General features: G+C 33.2%; 2 protein-coding genes across 16 annotated transcripts; both read right to left on the bottom strand.

Moving 5' to 3' along the window:
- Window positions 1-419: 419 nt before the first annotated feature.
- LOC113709511 (uncharacterized) lies at window positions 420-6,563 on the bottom strand. Of its 15 annotated transcripts, XM_072066579.1 has the most exons (8): window positions 6,151-6,563; window positions 5,888-6,028; window positions 5,119-5,310; window positions 3,680-5,031; window positions 3,389-3,463; window positions 1,676-1,742; window positions 1,248-1,331; window positions 420-1,089 (listed from the first exon to the last, which is right to left on the bottom strand). In XM_072066579.1, the coding sequence occupies exons 1-4, from the start codon at window positions 6,253-6,255 to the stop codon at window positions 4,831-4,833; spliced, it is 639 nt and encodes a 212-aa protein (XP_071922680.1). In that variant the 5' UTR covers window positions 6,256-6,563; the 3' UTR covers window positions 420-1,089; window positions 1,248-1,331; window positions 1,676-1,742; window positions 3,389-3,463; window positions 3,680-4,830. The 15 variants fall into 15 exon arrangements, 14 of the variants coding, with proteins under 14 accessions (XP_071922680.1, XP_071922681.1, XP_071922677.1 ...); XM_072066580.1 differs by lacking the exon at window positions 1,676-1,742 and having other exon boundaries at window positions 3,389-3,482; XM_072066576.1 differs by having other exon boundaries at window positions 1,211-1,331; window positions 1,676-3,463.
- Window positions 6,564-9,100: 2,537 nt separating this feature from the next.
- On the bottom strand, window positions 9,101-11,675 carry LOC113709579 (uncharacterized). The gene is made up of 5 exons (XM_027232376.2): window positions 11,547-11,675; window positions 11,188-11,329; window positions 10,912-11,061; window positions 10,160-10,339; window positions 9,101-9,509 (listed from the first exon to the last, which is right to left on the bottom strand). Exons 2-5 carry the CDS (start codon window positions 11,305-11,307, stop codon window positions 9,327-9,329), a joined length of 633 nt encoding a protein of 210 aa, XP_027088177.1. The 5' UTR covers window positions 11,308-11,329; window positions 11,547-11,675; the 3' UTR covers window positions 9,101-9,326.
- Between the last annotated feature and the right edge of the window lie 7,746 nt (window positions 11,676-19,421).

Genomic DNA, 19,421 nt, shown 5'->3' with positions numbered 1-19,421 from the left:
AAAAATGAGATTTTTTTATGAATTTTTTGTTGTATTTTTTAATTTTCTATTATATATTACTTTTTTGAGAATATTGTATTTATTTTTTACTCAATTAATAGTTATTAGATGTTAAGGAAACAAAAAAGAACTAAAACATAATATTTATGAAGGAGAAATAGTAATATACACTACAAGAAATTTGGCTTGTTGCGACGCCAAAAATGTGCTGCAAAAAGTCCAAAAACTGCCGCAAAAAAGTATTTGCGACGCTTTTGCGACGCAAGTCCTTTGTGCCTCAAAAGTAGCCGTTACAAAAGAAAACAACACTTTATTTTAAATGTGTCGCAAGTATTTGCCGCACAATTAGCGACACAGATTAGTGCCACAAAATATGCAAGCAGAACAAAAATTGCACGGCAAATCATGCGACACAAAAATTGCATCACAAATAGTCTCCTTCAATAAACAGATGCACTGAAGTGATCTACACTTTTTGCATATTTTTATGAATTATTTTCCATGCTTGTAGTACATTCCCCTTTCAAGTGTTAATTCAATTCACTATCTAAATGGAAACAATCATTGCAAATTTCCAAATTCATCATTATAACCTAATTCTAAAAGGTACAAGTAGTTCCTAATTCCAACCAATTTTGCGAAAGTCATCACGTTTCAATATGGTTAGGCCACATTGAAACAATTTTCATAATAATTGCAACTTCCTTCCAGAAATGGCATGGCAAATGTAAATAATCCACTGAATTCGGCTCCTGCAACTTCCTTTACTAGTGCCATATATATGTGGGCTGCGTCATCAAAACTCAATGAACTCGAGACAGCAAAAACCCGAAGAGTAGTGCAAACTGTCCTTATGGAGGAAATGGTGTTCAGATGCCATCTCCAAGTGTTCCTTGAGTACCTTACTACAACCGCAACTCAATCCTTCTCCTTTCCAGTCTCCAAAAGCATCATCATCTAACAATCCTCCACAGACTTCACTTGGTGGCTTACCGACCGGAACGCACATGAATTCTGCTAGTTCACCGAACATTGCAATGCAACAGCCAACATTTTCCAGTGACACAGATGCAAATGATTCCCAGAGTTCTATTCAAAAAATCATACATGAAATGATGATGTCAAATCAGCTTGGTGGTGGTATCATGGGCATCAATAATATGGGGAATGACATGAAATTAATGCCAACGAGCAATAATATGGGTCTAACTAGTAATAACTGCATCGTTGGAGATGGGGTAACCAACCAGCCAGTCCAGTCTTCAGTCCGCATCTTGGGTTTATAAGCTTATTTGGGAAATAGCCAACTAGAAGCCATTGCATGTATTAATCTGGGCAGAATTAACACACACATATAAGAAACTGGTAACTCTTACAAAAAGAATTAACCAAATTTGCTACAGGTAGTAATATTTGGTAAATAAGGAATTTTCTTTTAAAATGAAACTGAATTTTACTAAATACCAAGAACACCAATTATTAAATGGTATGTTGAAGCCAAGGAGGAAATGGCGAAATTTGTCAATGACTCAGTGAACACAGAATTGCACTCAATTGGCAAAAATTAAATTAGCTACTATTTCGTATTCAACCATCCTTAACCAAATAGTTAGCTACCATTCAGAGGGCCACTTAACTACAGATGAGCCAATACATGGATGAGTTGATACCTAACCTGCCATGAAAGTCCATTCAGTGGCCAAGAAAGTTAGCAATTTAACTTGTCATTGGACCTGAGAAAGCTAAAAGAATTTACATTTCACACAAACATATATTCAGAAAAAAAAAGAACGATAAAAGAATAATTAACAATACCATTAAAAGCATTTTCCATCCTCTATTTTGCATGACTTGAATCCATATATCATAATTTTACACATGACTAAAAACTGCATGATTACTGAATTCCATAAAGCTATTGAACTCCAAGGCTTATTGTAGAAATTGTGTAGCTCACTTTAACATTGGCAGCATTCTTTTCAATTCTCCAGTCAGTGATTTGTTTAGTAACAACGTTAACATCCAAAACTAAGTTTCATATATTAGCATAGATTTGATAGCTTATACATACATGTTCCGTTCTATGACTATATTGCTGATGGTACCTAGTTGGCCCATCATTGAATAACTGAATATTTATAATGCAATTATATATCCAGTGTATTCCAAAAATTTAAGAAATGAGAAAGTATGCAACCAATAATCCCAATTTGAGGATCCTACGGTTCTTTTAGAAAGCACCTTAATTCTGATTTCCAGCCTAAATCCAATACTTTCAACTCTCTCAATTCTCACCACTCAATCGCAATCGAATTCCAGCAACAATGTCCACTGAAATTAAAGGAAAACGAAAAGAGAATAGATGCCTAGCTGAATTTCTTGCCTGCTGCTTCTACTACACCTTATCCGTTCTGCATTTGCCTACCCAGATATATATATATATATATTTGTGCTCCTTTTAGATGGCTAAACTCTACAACAATCTCTCCTGGGTGACTGCAAGATAGAATGGTTATACTTATAGCTAGTTTGTGAGTTGAGGATAGAAAAGAAAAGAAGAGAAAGGTTAAGTTATAAGAGAAAAGAAATGATAAGAAAAGAAGGGAAGAGATTTTAGTGTTGTTTGGGAGTTTATGAAAGAAAGGAGGTGATTTTGGATACATTGGTCAATAAATATTTCATTCAATAGCTTTTTAAGGATAGAATGGGTAATCTAAAAATTTTTTGCAGCCTTTCCTTAGCTTTTCTCTGATTTCCGCCCGATTTGGGCCGGAAATTTTTTTAAACTGTAGCAGCCTCTTCTTCCTTCCAAATCTGTCAGATTCTCTTCCTTTCTATTTCAGTTAAAACTGTCAAACGTGGGAAATGCTACATTTCTCTTCCCTTCTTTTCTTTTCTGCTCAAATCTCATCTCCCAAACTAGGCATTAGTGTCGGTCCTGATAGAAGTTATGTAAATAACACAAACACCAAGCTAATAATGAGAGAAGGTGGGCCTACTATTATACCTGTAGAGGCAATCATGCTTAACAATTTTGTGTTACAATATTATCATACCATGTCATAGTGTGAAGCAAAAATTCTTGCTACCATAAGCAAGTGCATTTTTAAGTAGTTTGAATGCCTTGTAACCATTTTTAAGGATTAAATCAGGAATTACTTGGTCTAAAACAGCAATACTTGATTGCCATTTTCCACATTCTTGAAATGATTATGCTCCAAAGTTGGGATTTCTCCTAAACTATTTGTGTGATCCCAGTCTCCAAGAACAGGGAGATTTGTTTACAAGCATTTATGACAGAATTACAAATAACACCTAATATCAGTAGCATGATAATCGGACAAATATATAAACCAGAGGATGGAGTGCACTTAAGCTTCAAATGTACCTTCTGCCAACGGCTGCTATCTGGCTGTTTCAAGACAACGACTGTATTGAGTTTCTCAGGCGATTTCATTTCCATCTGCAATATGGGCTGGACTCTTTAAAACGAGAGTAAACTCCTATTATCTCCCCTTAAGTCACATTAAATATTCTAAAGAATTACAAAAAATACATAAAAATAACCACAAAAGTCTATAAACTCCCGAGCACTAAGGGCATGTAATAAATTCTCTGATTTTACCATAAAATAAATGAATAAAGTGAAAAAAATTGCAAAGGAATTGAGCTTAGTTACCTTGCTTTTGAACCAGAATAGCTAGCAAAATTGTTAGGTAAGTTCTCTCAAAGCTACAATTAGTTCACCGATGATCAAAATTACATGGAGAAGCACTGCAATTGGGAATCGATTTCAACTGCTGAGAATAAAAATGGAGGAGGTCTATCTTCCTCGTGTTAAAACCCTAGCTTCAGGCGTCGAAACCAATTAGCAATCAATCTGTCTATTCTTCTGGAATTCCTTTGTATCTCAAAGATGAAGGTGGTTGCCCCATATTCGTTGGCCGTATTGGGAGGAAAATGGAGGAGGTGGAATTAGGTTTGACCATTTGAGAGAGAGAGAGAGAGAGAGAGAGCGAGACAAGTTCATTGGGAATTCGGAATCAGAATTTAGAATTTGGAAGAAAGAAGTGTGGAAGATTTGTAATTAGCAGAGAATGGAGACATTGGAAGTGAAAGCCGGTTTCCCCCTTTTTTATAATACCTTTTTCTAGATTCATTAAAACTACGTCGTTTTGCCACAAAAATTATGCGCCTTTGTCAACTTTGCCACAAAATTTGAAATGTGCAGTTTATTTGCTGCATTTTCTCCTTCTGCCGCAGCGAAAACGTCACAAAAAGCCTACTTTCCTGTAGTGATATAATAAAAAATAGGACAAAGAGTAGCATGAAGTGGGACAGAAGATCCGTCGTGTACTTTAATTCAAACTATAAAAGGGTTATATATAGTATTTGAAACTATACAAGAGTTATGTAAAAAATCGCTAAATCACAAGAGAGTAAAATATATTTTACCCTTTGTTTTTTGGCCGACATCAAAAGGGTGTTTGAAAAACTAAAATTGGCTCAAAGTTCACTTCTTGCATAATCTGAAAACAAAAAAGACAAAATAAAAAAAATACTATTGATAGAGTAAAAAATGTATTATAAATAGATCCCACAACGATCAATTACTATTGATACAAAAATGTTTTATAAACATGATACCGGGTCTAGACTTGCAAGATGACTCTTGGACGACCTAAAGTGCAAGCCTAAATGTTTAAACCATATTATTAGTAGCTCTAAACCAAGGATGTTATTAACCATTCCTATGCCCCTTATCCCATTGACCAGGGGATTTTGACTCTAGTATGGTTAGAGTAACTCTTGCAAACCTTTCAATTCAAATCAAGAAGGGTTTTGGACAGAACTTCTGAGTTGTTGAAGATGCTCATACATTTTTTCTCTTTTGCATTCTAGTTTTTCCAGCTTTTTTTGCAAAGAACTTATATCTCTCTCAACAGCAGACAGTTTTTTCCCAAGCCGGGCAGCCTTCGAATAATATGCCGTTTGTTGCTTGATCCCTCCTTCGAGTTCATTGTATAGACGCTGAAAAATAGTTGTACATGAGTGTATATTCAACCCAAAAGAAAAAAAAAAACCAAAAAAAGGATGCAGAAACAAAAGGAATCTCACATTGAAATGACTTTTGACAAATTCCTTTGAGTTTAAAACTTCTGGTAAATGCCAGTGACTCCAATTTTTTGCTTCAAGATCTGCACAAAACTTTTCTTTTTGTTCTTGGGCACATTTGATTTGTCTAAGGATTTGTTTCTCCTCAAGCAAGGTGTTTCTCCCACTTCTCAGCCCATGAGACAGGCTCTTAATCTATTTTTTGCAAAGTTGAAATTGGAAATTATCAATCACCTATACTATGATCAGTAAACTCAAATAATAAACTAAATAAAATTGGGTTTTTCTTCTACCCAAAAAAACGAACAGTTTGTCCAACGATCTCATTAAAATGAATTTAAGATGTTAGATTTTTAGAAATATAAGATTAATTAGAAAAAGTATATAAATGCAAAGGGATTAATTAGAAAAAACATATAAATGCAAGAACCAATAGTAATTATTAGTGTGTATATATACGATAGGTTAAGTGGAATATAAGTGTGTTAACGTTCGGTAGAAAAACCCAAAAACAAATTACACCACAGTTACCACACACTCACATTCATTGTTTCCTGCTTTTAAACCATTTCCATATTTAACTTTTGATGTTCTAAATACCTCTTTTAACAGATGCCCCCAATTAGATAGACCCATCAATATTTGTACAATCAAAGTACGTGAATATGGTTCATATTATCCAAAAAAAAAAAAGGAAAATCAAAATGGTAAAGTTAATTTACTATGGAAAGAACAAAATAAATGGAGTAACACATGATTATTCCAGATTTACCTGCTTTTGAAGTTCATCTACATGATTATATTCATCTAGAGCTCCTTGTAAATATCGAATTGCATCTCTTTTGATGGGCATAAAATCTTTGTGGGACAGCAACAACATCCTTAATTGTTCCCGGATATGACGTCGATCAAACTGTGTGGGATGGTTTCCATGGCGGAAGAGGAAAAAATATTAGATAGTACATATAAAAAGAGGAAAAAAAAATGGGATTTTTGTACATGAAAATGATTGCAATCATAATATTCAATATTCACCTCTCTCTTCTGTAATTTCTTGGCAATATTTCTTCCAGCTTGACTCTTCACCTGAATCAAATCTTCTTTATTTTTAACTTTTTCATCCACAGTCAAAAGCTCCATGCCTGGCTACTGATAAATCTTCTGTGAATCAACGAGGAGCAAAATACACAGATGGAATAGCTGATCTAACGGGGTTTGACGATCAGTTCGGCTTTTTTCAGAAGATAAGTTAAGAAGAAAAAGACTATTCAAATCAAAACAAACTAGGAAATCCCAAAACAACAAAAATATGTACTTCAAGAATTGTGCAGAATTTTTTTTCCACAACAAACTTTAGAAACAAACATGCAAAAATTTTGTGAAGGAAATGAGTAGTAACCTGAGAAGTAAAATGTGGTAAAGCAGGTGGTCGTGTCAAATGTTCAAACATGGTGGCGATCGAAGTGCCTAATGAAGGCAATGAATTATTGTCACCTTTGGAATAGTACAGAGGAGGAGAGAATTGTTGACCAGGTAAAGCATGCACTTGTTCCCCACGTCAACTGTGCTACAGTAACAACTTTAGTATTGACTATTCTATTACATCTAAAGGGCGGTCAAAGGGCATAAATGTTTCTTTAATTTTTTTTTTTACTTTTATAAACACTAAATTTTCATTACAATTAACTAATGATAAAAATTACACCAGACATACAACAAATACGAATGTATGTCATAATCAACAGATACAATAGATCTAAAATTGAATAGAGTTAGATGAATAATTTGGTTAGTAACAGCAACAGTTTGAATTTGTTATATTCTCTCTTCTTTCAAGATTTTAAACTATGTCAGCGATGTTTTGTTGCCAATATGAATTATTCAGATCGGCTTATGAAAAGTCTGCCTATATGTTGAATTAGACTAACGGTGTGTTTGATAAAACTGAAATCTAAAATTTGAATCTGAATTCATTAAATTATTGAATTGTTAAGTATTAAATCAAATATATTTGAGTGCATATCACATTCAGTGATAAGTGAATAGTTTATCACTTATTTTTGAACGTAAGTTTTGTTTAGAAAATTCAGTGGCACTTAATTAATTCAGATGTTCAATTTTTAGTTATCAAACGCGTCTGAATGTATTAAGTTTAAGTGCTAAATTACGTTTTCAAACATAGTATAAATCTATGAGTTGGCTTACTCTAGTATTATATAACATCTGGTCGAATTTTTCATTTGACTGGGAAAAGTTTGGTATTATTACAAAGAGTGTGGATGACACTTACAAACTATGGAAACTGTTTTTTAACAGCATTTGCTATCCAAACTATTTCCTACAGTATGGATGATTCTTACAGTTTAATAAAGAGTTGCCAGCCTTTTCTCACCATGACCCCGGTTCTTCTATTTTATTTATTTCGAAGTCCTTTCAAACAAAAAAGAGGAGGATGTTTCACTTTCGTTTAATGCCAGAAGGATTTATTAAGATACTCAACCACAAGAAACAAAAAATTAGCGTATGCTTTGCCATCTCAAAAACAAACAATTTCAAAAATTCACCAAAAGTTTCTAACAATTTCATGAGGCTCCCCTCTAATTTTTAAAAATTATACCGACCCTAACACCATGACATATTGAATTATCTAAAACAGCCTTCACTTTATCTGTTTTTTACATGGAGAAATAATAGGTTTTACTTAAAGAAAAATAAAAAATCAGCCCCTTCCTCATTTCCTACGTCGACCGTATCCTCTCCTCTTCTTCTCCACTTCCCTTTTTCTCTTTTTTTTTTTTCTTTACATGTTCTTTTCCTCTTGCCTCATCTCTCATTTACTCTTGTTTCTCTACTCTATTATTTTGACTTAAACCCATCGCACTCTCTCCACTATCTTACCTTCATTGTTCTCAAATTCTCTCCCTTCTCCATCCCCTTTCCATTCTTGACACAACCTACCCCTCAAAAAATTCTAATCCCCAAAATTTTCCTGCCATCTAGAAAAAATTGCCAAAAGGGAAAACTAATTTTAGTGGATGCTTTGATTCGGAGAATGCATATGTACATTTCTATATTCACTTCCCACTTCTTCAATTCTTTATTAATGATCTTGAATCAAGTTTTAGTAATATTATTTAATTAAATTCTCACTTTCCTCTGGTCTTATTTGCCGACAATCTCCAAAAATTGAGCTTGATTCTTTTTTCTATTAAAGTTTTGAGTAGCTCTAATTTCATATTGAGTAGTCAAGACCTCTATATTCATTAAATTTTATGTAATACTAATGCATTTGTGGTTGATGAATAAAAGGGAACAAGATTTATACACTCAAAATGTTGGCTATGCTGGCCTAAGTGGTTTCATTAGTTGAACTTAATTCGTTCAATTAAAGTCCATAAATATCAATACAAACAAGAATTAAAATAATAGAAATTTGCGTAAGAATAAAAATACTTAGCTTCTCTAGTATGATATAAGAAAGTGGGATCATTTTAATGATATAAGAAAATCTTGGGATGGAAATTAGAAATACTTAGGTGTCTAATCTGGTGTAGCGGGGGTACGATGGAACAAAACAGGATTGTTGGCCGGCCTATTTTACTTAGACGACACCGTTTTAGCATAGCACGTGCTCGTGGAAGTCGCACAATTACTCCCTCATACGCTCATATGTAACTTTTTAGTCCCTCATGTTTGAAATGAATATATTTTTATTCTTCAGATTTTAAAAACTTGATTTTATGGTCCCTAAATTCATTTGGAGTCTGTATTTCACCTCAAAAGCATATGGGCGAATCACTTGACCACATTACAATACGAATCCTTTCTGCATTAATCTTTTGTTTTTTTTTTCTATCTCATCCTTCAATACACATCACCTCATAATTTAGGGATTTGGCACAATCCATGGTAATTTTAAATAAATCCATAAAAAGGGGTCTCTAAATTGTTTTGTTTGTCCTCTTCTAATAGTTGATGCATAAAATTTACAATATAAACACAAATTCGCATTTATTTGCTATCTTGTACTAAATTACTTGCTCAATATAATTTTCACCTTTCAAGGAATTAACACTTGGAGCCTAATGAAGGAATGTTGGCTAGGCTACCAAAATTGAGTACATGCAGATTTTTTTTTTCCCAACTAAATAAGGATATGATATTACACCTGGTTTGTGCAAATGCCATCAACTCTTAACAAAACAATACTCTCATCTTTTGAGTTCAAGAATGTATGCATACAGTTTTCCCTTTTCCCTGTTTATGTTTTCCATTTGCCTCTGCAAAGACCTGATATCTTGCTCAAGAACCTTCAATCCTTTCTTAAGATGCTCAATCATCTGATCATGTGCTTTTTGATCCTTCCATATTCCTGGCATTTCTTTAAATAATAGCTGCAATGGGGCAGGTAAGAGCAATATTATTATTTGAGTACATTTGATAAAAATAACAATGTCAGCCTGTAAAACTCAACAATTGCAATGAAATCCTTTAGGTCCCAAATTTGATTATGTGAGTCCTATACAAAACCAGAATTCAAGTTCTGACAATGAAAAGCCCTCAATTCCTTCAAATCATTGTTGGACTTTTGACTTTCACCTTTATATATGGGCCGTGCAAGGGACACAGAAACTTCTTTTTCAAGAAACTATCTGTATTTCAAGAATTTTTGAAAACCCAACAAACTTTTTCTATATTTAAAGAATTTTTTCTAATATACACCCCCAAAAAGGATTTTTGTGTATATTTGTGAAAACCCAACAAACTTTTTCTATATTTAAAGAATTTTTTCTATATTTGTTGTGTAAATTTGTTGTGAAAACCCAATAAATATACACCCCCAAAAAGGATTTTTGTGTATATTTGTGAAAAACCAACAAACTTTTTCTATATTTAAAGAATACACGAGATCTATGAATAAATCACAACTGCCACTAGAAGATTTTATGAATACTTCAAGTGCCAACAAAGCAGCTTTCCTCACGAACTTTAAGCCACAAAAAAAAAAAAAAAAGAGAAAAAGTTTCTTTAAAAGAAACCTTACCTCCATTTGATATTTGATCGAGCCTTTTGAATGCAATTCCCAAGGTACAAATTTTTCTGTACGAACAGCCCCACAAGACTTTTCACATTCTTCTTGAGCACATTTGACGTCCCGAAGGATTCTCTTTTCTTCAACCACAGAGTTCCTTCCATTTCGCAATCGGTGAAATAAACACTTTATCTGGTGTACAAATTGGGAGAAAAAGGAGGTAAATCAATTGAGGAGCCCATAAAGTTTCTCAAGAAGATTTTTCTCAAACTTTAGCCCACCAGACTTTCATTTTTTTATTTTTCTCCTACTATTTCATCAATTTTGATTTTGCACCCCAGACTTTCATCATAACATCTTAATTAAGTCCGACAATTTAACCAAAAGATGCAAGAGACTTGCATCCCTTCCTCAATAGGAATTTCTCGAGATTATAAGCCCTAAAGATGTAACATAGCATTGATAGTCCAGATAAAAATGCCAAACTTCCAACAAGTAGAGCATAAAGATGTCGAAGTTTGTTGGAGAGAAAGGAACCAAATGGAGGATATTTTGGTTCAGATCTCAAATTACATTTCCAAGCCAACTTAGAAAGCTTTGTTTTGGAGCTAGTATGGAGATAAAGGAAGCATATGACATATTTCCAGATAGCTATCCCTGCTGCTAAATGTCCAAATGCAAATTGAGAAATTTGCTCAAATAATTTTCACAAAGTTGTGGCAGAATTCTTAGTAAGTGTTGTGTAGAATAATATCCTTAGGTACCTTGATAACATGTTCACTATGGCCGCCACCATTATGCTCATCAAGAGCTTGCCGTAAATAGTGAATTGGATGTTTCTCACGATATGTAGAATAGTATCCTCTCATCCATGGTGAAGGGTTTAGTTTCAAAAGAATTCTTGCTCGATCCTTCTGCAAATATGATGAACAAAAATCAAAGAAAGAGAAGAATATTACGTCACCTTTTTTTTTTTTTTACCTAAAAATGAAAATCATTGTGTATGAGAGGTTCTTTTATTTTATTTTTTCTGTTTTCACCTTCTTCTGCACAAATTCTTGATACATTTGCACTCGAGCTCGACTCTCCTTGTTAATCAAACTTTCCACGTACTTAATTTTTTCATCAGTGTTTAAAACCATCAGCTTTTCAGGGTCCATGAAGTTCCTCTTTCAAACAAACCTGTCATCGACAACCAGTAAAGCAAGATTCATAATTTAAGTTTCCATTTTCTGAAGAAAAAAAAAACATTGTAAACAAGCACTTAAAGTGGAAAATGCACTGAAATCTTAACTGGATTTGTTAGATACCGCAAACATTATAACTTCTTTTTTTAATTTATTCTAAAAAATTGTAAAAATAGAATTACAACAGGGGAAGTTGTATGACCGAAACATACCTCAAGCTTTCTCGACAAAATATGCTGTCACCTAGTACTGAATGAAAAAAGAGAAAGTGATTGAATAAGAAGAAATTTTTAAAGAAGGGAAAAGAAGAAGGAAAATATTGGAAAAGCAAATGGAGAAAAATTGAAGACTTGGATTAAATCGAGTTCAACTGGCTTTATATACCCATATAGCAGTTAGTCTGAGTTAGGCATGGCGGGATGTGTCATGAAATATTTAATACAATAGTTGGATCGGAATAGAATAAATTAATATCGTTGACCTGGTGATTTCTTTTTATAATAGCATTGCGATTATCAAAAAAAAAAAAAAAAAACAAACACTTGCTCCCCACGTCAAGGAAAGGATCTTGATTAATTTTGCGACTTCTTTGATAAACAAATAAGCCCACATGGCTTCGCTTTCAACACTTTCTGGTTTTGAAACTCGTTGCTAAGATTAACATAATCTTTTTCGAGTGTTGAATCTTGGTTTATAATCAATAATTTTATGGTTAGAGTACTCTTTTTTCCCCTCAAGAACCAGTTCAGTAGATAATAAACATTAATCAGATTTTATTCCAGTGTCGAGCTTTTCCCTTATTCTTCTTCCTCTTCGTAAGATATATAGTTTCCCTTGAACTCAAAAAATGAAGTACTATTTGTGTACTAAAGTATATAAAACACATACTAAATTCCCACATTAGGTAACAATATTGTGATACTACCTTTGTTCTTCTTCAGTTTTACAAGTTTTGATCCATAGGATGCTAAAAAAAAAAAAAGGATAAGTAGGATGCTGCATAAAATCAAATGTCAATGGATTCTTTTTGTGAAATTTAAGGGCGGAAAGCTAATTGTCAACTTTGAAGAAGTAAAACATGACGACATTTTGCACTCTGGAGTAGATTTCCACTTTGGCAGCACCATGAATTTCTCTTGCAGTTATTTACAGCAGCATAGCTCACTAAACGGTTATTTCGCGTATGTTTTTTCTTTTAGTAAGAAAATGTTTAGGTAAGTTTGAATCCGATCACTGTCTCCGGGATCATAGGTCATATACAAAAGTTTGAATCCGATCACTGATATCTTGCTCAAGAACCTTCAATCCTTTCTTAAGATGCTCAACCATCTGATCATGTGCTTTTTGATCCTTCCATATTCCTTGCATTTCATTAAATAATAGCTGCAATGGGGCAGGTAAGAGCAATATTATTTGAGTACATTTGATAAAAATAACAATGTCAGCCTGTAAAACTCAACAATTGCAATGAAATCCTTTAGGTCCCAAATTTGATTATGTGAGTCCTATACAAAACCAGAATTCAAGTTCTGACAATGAAAAGCCCTCAATTCCTTCAAATCATTGTTGGACTTTTGACTTTCCCCTTTATATATTGGCCGTGCAAGGGACACAGAAACTTCTTTTTCAAGAAACTATCTGTATTTCAAGAATTTTTGAAAACCCAACAAACTTTTTCTATATTTAAAGAATTTTTTCTAATATACACCCCCAAAAAGGATTTTTGTGTATATTTGTGAAAACCCAACAAACTTTTTCTATATTTAAAGAATTTTTTCTGTATTTGTTGTGTAAATTTGTTGTGAAAACCCAACAAATATACAAATCAATCATCAACAACACAACCCTCTCATATCAGCAGTGGGATTCGAGTATATGACTTTTTGTGAGAAAGTAATCCGTCCTTACCAATTAAGTTAACTTGTGTTGACTTTTTTATTTTGTATATATGGAAACCAGGAAATATGGTGACACTAGAAATTGTAACAAAAAACCCACAGCCTTATAAAGGTTCTTAAAGCATTAGCAAATTGTCCTCCCCCCCCTCCCTTTCCCACCCAAACTAGAATTTGGGACAAGCACTATTGCAGTAGCAACGGTTCCTAAAAGGTTCATAGCTGTGATTGGCTAAGAAAAAGAATATATCGCTCAAATTATAAAATATACACATTGATTTTAACATGTGTGGAAGCTAACAAAAAATATACTAGGCTTATATTGTGTTTAAGTTGATTTGTTTTCTGAACAAACATGTTTACATTTTGTACGAAACTATTTTGGGACTGTCATAGTTGTAATTGTCCCAGCCACGGGTTCCCCAGTTGACTAATTCGTATGGATTAGGTGTCTTTGGGGCTGTTTTTCAAAAATTTTATAGTAACATTGTATATAAAAAATTTTACTGTAGTTATTTATTGGGGTGTTTTAGATATTTTTGAGGCTATTTTTAAAAAATTTTACTTATATCTACTCCTTCTCATACTGCAACTTGAATTTTTTTTGTATGTGTCATATAGAATTTAGATGGGCTCATGTAACGAGTTCAAATTTGCAAAATTAATGATGACTCTAATGTTAGCTATTTCAAATCCAATTCAAGAATATTTAGAGAATGAGAGATAAAGTAAACAAGGTTTTTTTTTTCTTTTAATTAGCAATGTTGTTTTCATTTTCTTGCTACACTCTGTATGATACATTGCATTAGGATGCCACTTTTCTCCTAATAGGATATATGGCTAGTAAATGATGAATGCTCACTGATATTAAACATTAAATGTGGAGACACAATTCATCTTGATTAACACTAAGTATAAGAAATTATGTAACTAAATATCTAAAACCTGCAAGACTGTCAACATATGTTCAAGACAGAAAGAAAAAGACAGCTAAGACTTAAGATGTTCCAAAACTATCCAGACATTATTAGTATAGTGACATGGAAAAACTCTAAGAATGGCACATCATCCATGACCCTTTAAAAAAAAAAGTACAAAATGCCTTGGGTTATAATTAAGGTCAAATTGAGTGCCCTTTTTAAACTAAGGAGCCATTTATTTATTTATATATATATAATTACATGTAACTTAAAATTGTAGAATCAATGCAACAATTTACAACTCATTAATCACAATTAGTCAACACTCGGTACAAATAATAATACTCCCTCCGTCCCACTTTGATAGTCCTATCTTCCTTTTTCGTCTGTCCCAAATTGTAGTCCAGTTTCCAATTGAAGAATGTAGTTGTATTTTAATTTTCCTAAAATACCCTTATTCAATGTAAGTTGTTGTTACTATAAACCTATCCCATTTAATGAGAGTTAATTCTTTTTTTACCATCAATTCAAGTTCCCATAAAGTTATACTCTAATTAATGTGAGGGTATTTTAGGAAAATAGCTTGATAGGTTGTAATTTTATCATTTATTTTATAATTAATTTCCCCTATTACTTAACCCAATGTGAATTAATTATTAGATTCTACTCACTTTTCGTAATTTGTATTTATTTCAGGGAGTAGAATAAAAATGTCACAATCAAGGCCAATTTGACAGTCATCGGGAGAGAGTTCAAATAGCAGGCAATCAAGGGCATTCTTGGAACAAGAAAATGCATGACCTTTTTGGTAATTTTGACCGAAGACAGCAACTAGAAAAAGGGAAAAGAAAGCAAACCTCAGGGTCTTCTTCTTTTCTCTCGTGCGGCGGACGCCGCACAGGAGGAGCAAGCACTTAGATAGGAAATATAGGAATTGCAGAGGAGAGCTGGCTTTAGTTTTTAGTTTTTCGTCTTGTAGTGTAGTTGGGAACTTTGACTTTTCTTTTCTTTTGCTTCTCGTTAGTAGTTTCTTTTCGGCCGTATGTTAGGGAGAGCAAAAACATTGAATTCCTTGCTGTGGCTTGTCTTTCTTCTTGATTTCTCCGAATTGAATTTGACAATGGCCGCTACTGTTGCATCAGTTCTGTATGGGTTTTTCTCATCAACAATGAGTTAAACCCCTTTTTCTACTCAAGGGACAACGGATGCTTTGGGTCATCTAAACTTGTGAGATCGTTTTAATTTAATCTTTTTCTTTTATTTATTGGTATCCGCATATTTCTTGATTGCTATTCTTATGGTTATTTAATTAATTGATTGTCTTGGATCCAGATAATTAGTTGATTGGGTAATCTATTGTCAATTAGGGCATTAAATCCGTAATTGTTTAATTGCTCTAAAATAGTGACAACTGGCATGATTAGGTTTGTGTCAGGGGAATACGCGGGCTAATCTAAAATAACCCTGGTAGTGCGTTATTTGGTTAGAATAGGGCTCCTCTAATACTTAAGGCAATTGGGGAATTAAATTCTACGGGCGTACCTAGGATTATTTCTCAATTAGAGCAGTGATTAACGGGCGTACCTTGATCACCGACACAGTAAGGAGGGGTTGACTGCCATCGCTTGTTTGGTAGTTATAACCTATTTATTGATAAATAATTGGAATTGCCTTTGTTTCAATGATCAATTAGGTGAACCATTGCTGAAGTTATTCCTTGGCTAGATCCTTTGATTTTAGTAAATTGTTATTTAATTTCTAGTTGGCTATTTTATTTTTATTATTTTACTTTTAGTTAGATTGCTTAAATTATCACCCCTGAGACAAAAACACCCCCCTTGTCACTGTGAACTGGAAAAGAAATAATTACTCCCAGTCCCTGTGGATTCGACCCTGCTGACCACTATCTACAGAAATTAACTTTAGTTGAGCAGGTTTTTATTATTGCACAGGCTGACAACCTGTCATAGCTACCTAAATTGATTGTTCCAACAAAGTTAACTATTTTTTCTTAAACTGTATGAAAAAATAACCAAGACTATCAAAGTGGGACGGAGGGAGTAAAAAGTTAGACTAAACTCACAACTCATGAAATTTGAACCGAAATTCGCAGCTTGTGAAATTTGGACCAAGAATTTCTAGCTCAAGTTAATTAGTGCACTCTTTTCTTCCTAGATATCACACAATGAGCATCGCTAAGTCTAGTTTTACGAGACTTTCTGTGGATGGTTTCCTTTGAATTCATTCCACAACATGGATGTTCTCATTGCTTTTCGTTTACTACTGTGCTTGTTCAATAGCTCGTTTTGCTGTCTTAACCTTTCTGTTTCCTCTTGCAATGACTTAATATCCTTCTCAACAACCTCCAATGCTTTCCTAAGTTGCTTGGCCTCAGAATCGTATTGCATCTTTGGTTTCCGTAGTACTTGCAATTCCTGAAGCAGAACCTGCAAGTGCGGGCAGAGAAGCATATGTCGACTTACAGGGAGGAACCAAAAATTTTGATTTGAGGGGGCGAAATATATGTACATATAAACTTTCGAATTAACATAAATTTTTTAAAAAAAAATTAGGGAGGGGGGTATATAGTATAAAATATAGAGCTTTTCAAAATTTTCAAAATATTAAGGAGGAAAAATATAAATATCTAGAACTTGAAGGGGCGAGGGGCCAAAGGCCTTTCCTCACCCCTCTAATTCTGTCCCAATTAGAGTTACTCTTTATGAAAAAAACGACTTAAAGTTTCTTGCACTATACAATATCAAAAATTTTACACACTAGCAATTTTAGATTCGTGATACATCATTTTTATTCACGTTGCAATCTCTTTTGAACATAACTCGCTTATGGTTTCAAAAACTATATATAACCCTCTCATGGTTTAAATTAAAATACCAAAATGACGGAAATAATCATTTGTAACGGAATCTTTAAACATGTTGAAATTACCCTTGTTTAAAAATTAAAATGGCTAAAATGACCAAAATATATAAACATAGTATACATGATGCACTAACCCTGTATGATTTTATGTTTTACCATATAACTCTCTTATACTTTAACACTTTATTATATAACTCTCTTATAATTTTCAAAATATACCCATAATCCCCCCGTGACAATTTTCAACTTTACATAGAGGTATTTTTGACATTTTAGATGACTCCATTATGCATTGCAAATTCCGTTACTTTGACACCTTAACCCAATCCATGAGGAGGTTGTGTATAACTTTTGAAACCATAGAAGGGTTATATATAAAAATATACTATATCACAGCAGGGGAGTAAAGTGCAATTTGCCCTATATTTGACAATTATATGGAAGTACTGTGCCTGTAAGAAAGTATTTTAAGATAATTTGAGCTTTTTCTTTCTGGCATTTTATCTTCATTTCGAGGTCAGCTGATGAATTAGAATGCAAATCCGACAAAATCTCACTGGGAAGTTGGAGTAACAGAGACCGGACCACAACTATGTCCAATTTTAGTTGAGCAATAGCGACCAGACCACAAGTGCTATCAAAACCACGAGTTCTCAACGAGGGTCGAAAGTCAAAGCTGAAATTTCAATACATTGGAATTTCTAAGATTTTTAGCAATGGCTAGTGAATTCTACCTTTTTATCACAATAAGTTTACATCTATATTGCTATATTAAGTTAGAATAATTTCGTAAATCTCCCCTAAGATTTCGAGCAATTTCACTTGACTCGTCTTTCAGCTTTTAATATTACATTTACATCTTTTATTTTTCAATATCAATGTAACAATTTTGGTCCATATTAATAAATAATTCACATGAAATGTTAAAAAATTAATATTCTCATCTTATATTATCCTTCCATGGCTTTTAGAAGGATTTGTTTCCAAGCAAGAAATTTGATAGATGTTATTACTCTAGGTGAGTCACCAAATTACAATGCAAAAGGAAATTTACTTTTTATGGTGGAACATTTGGCAGGACCAATGCCCAATTAGCACCTAATTTAAAGTGATAAGTGATAACTAGCCTTTTGTCTGAAAAAAATTACTTTTAAACAGTTTTAAATCACACCGAACTTACCATATTAATAGATAAAATTACAATTATGTGCCTCCTATATTTAGACACTTTTCCAAATTATTACTTTTTCAAAAAACTAACAGCTAAATTTCCTCTTGTGGATATCTGTTAACCAAACTGAAAAAAAAAAAAACTTTTGATACATGCAAATATCATGAAATCATACAACTCACAAACTAAATCCCACACTAAATTACGTTAATAAGTGGTAGATGTTTACATTAGGAACTACGTATAATTAGAATTAACTTGATCTGATTATGTATAGTTAAATACATTTGTCAGGATTAATCTTCTATATATTGTCGTATATCCAACCATGATAGTATATATACTATCAGTATTTACTCTATTTGTTATAGGATTGAAGAACAAAATTTCCAAAGTACAACATGATAATTCAATAACAGTACAAATACAACAACAGCCCCATGTCCCTTCAATTACACATGGACCACTGGAGGTGCTTTCAATTTAATGTAGCCTCTATACGGTCCTTCCGTATAAAACATTTTCTGTAACTATTATCCTTATCGGCCGCCTCTAATATCTTCTTAAGATGCTTTGCCTCAAAACTATAAGCCTTTTGCTGTTTTCTTAATCCTTTCAATTCTGCAAACAGAATCTGCAAAAATTGGAGATAAAGGGCTGCAAAGTCAGTATCTGTTCGTAATACGAATTATGCATGAAAATAAACAACTAAATCAACCTTACCTCCTTCTGATCTTTGATCATCTTCTTTGATTTTGTAAATTCTCGTACACTTCGTGATGTCCATTTTTTTTCTTCAAAATCAAGAGTAAGCTTTTCTTTGCGTTCTTCAGCGGATTTAATTTCTCTAATGACCTGCTTCTCCATGGACAAAGAATTTCTTCCTTTATGCAGCCGATGATATAATTGCTTAATCTGTTTCGCATAGTTTGGAAGGACAAAGTGAACCAACAATCTTTTGCTAGCAAATAGAATTTCTCTATTTATTTTCGGATATATTCAACAATTTCTTTCACTTAGCCATTTTGCATCCAATAGTTTATTCGCGTCGTTGCTATCCGATCCGAGTTTAACAACATTGGACAGAACTAGAGGGGACTTATAAAATCGTGTTTTCCTCCCTTGGATTATTGAAATTTTGCAAAAATATCCTTCACACAAGTTAAACTTTTGCTCCCACAAAAATCTAAAAGTATTTTGTATTATATGCTATAGCTC

This window comes from Coffea arabica, chromosome 9e, assembly GCF_036785885.1.
Source record: "Coffea arabica cultivar ET-39 chromosome 9e, Coffea Arabica ET-39 HiFi, whole genome shotgun sequence".
Classification (NCBI taxonomy): domain Eukaryota; kingdom Viridiplantae; phylum Streptophyta; class Magnoliopsida; order Gentianales; family Rubiaceae; genus Coffea; species Coffea arabica.
Note: the sequence above shows the minus strand (reverse complement) of the source record. Positions and strands in the feature narration are given on the sequence as shown.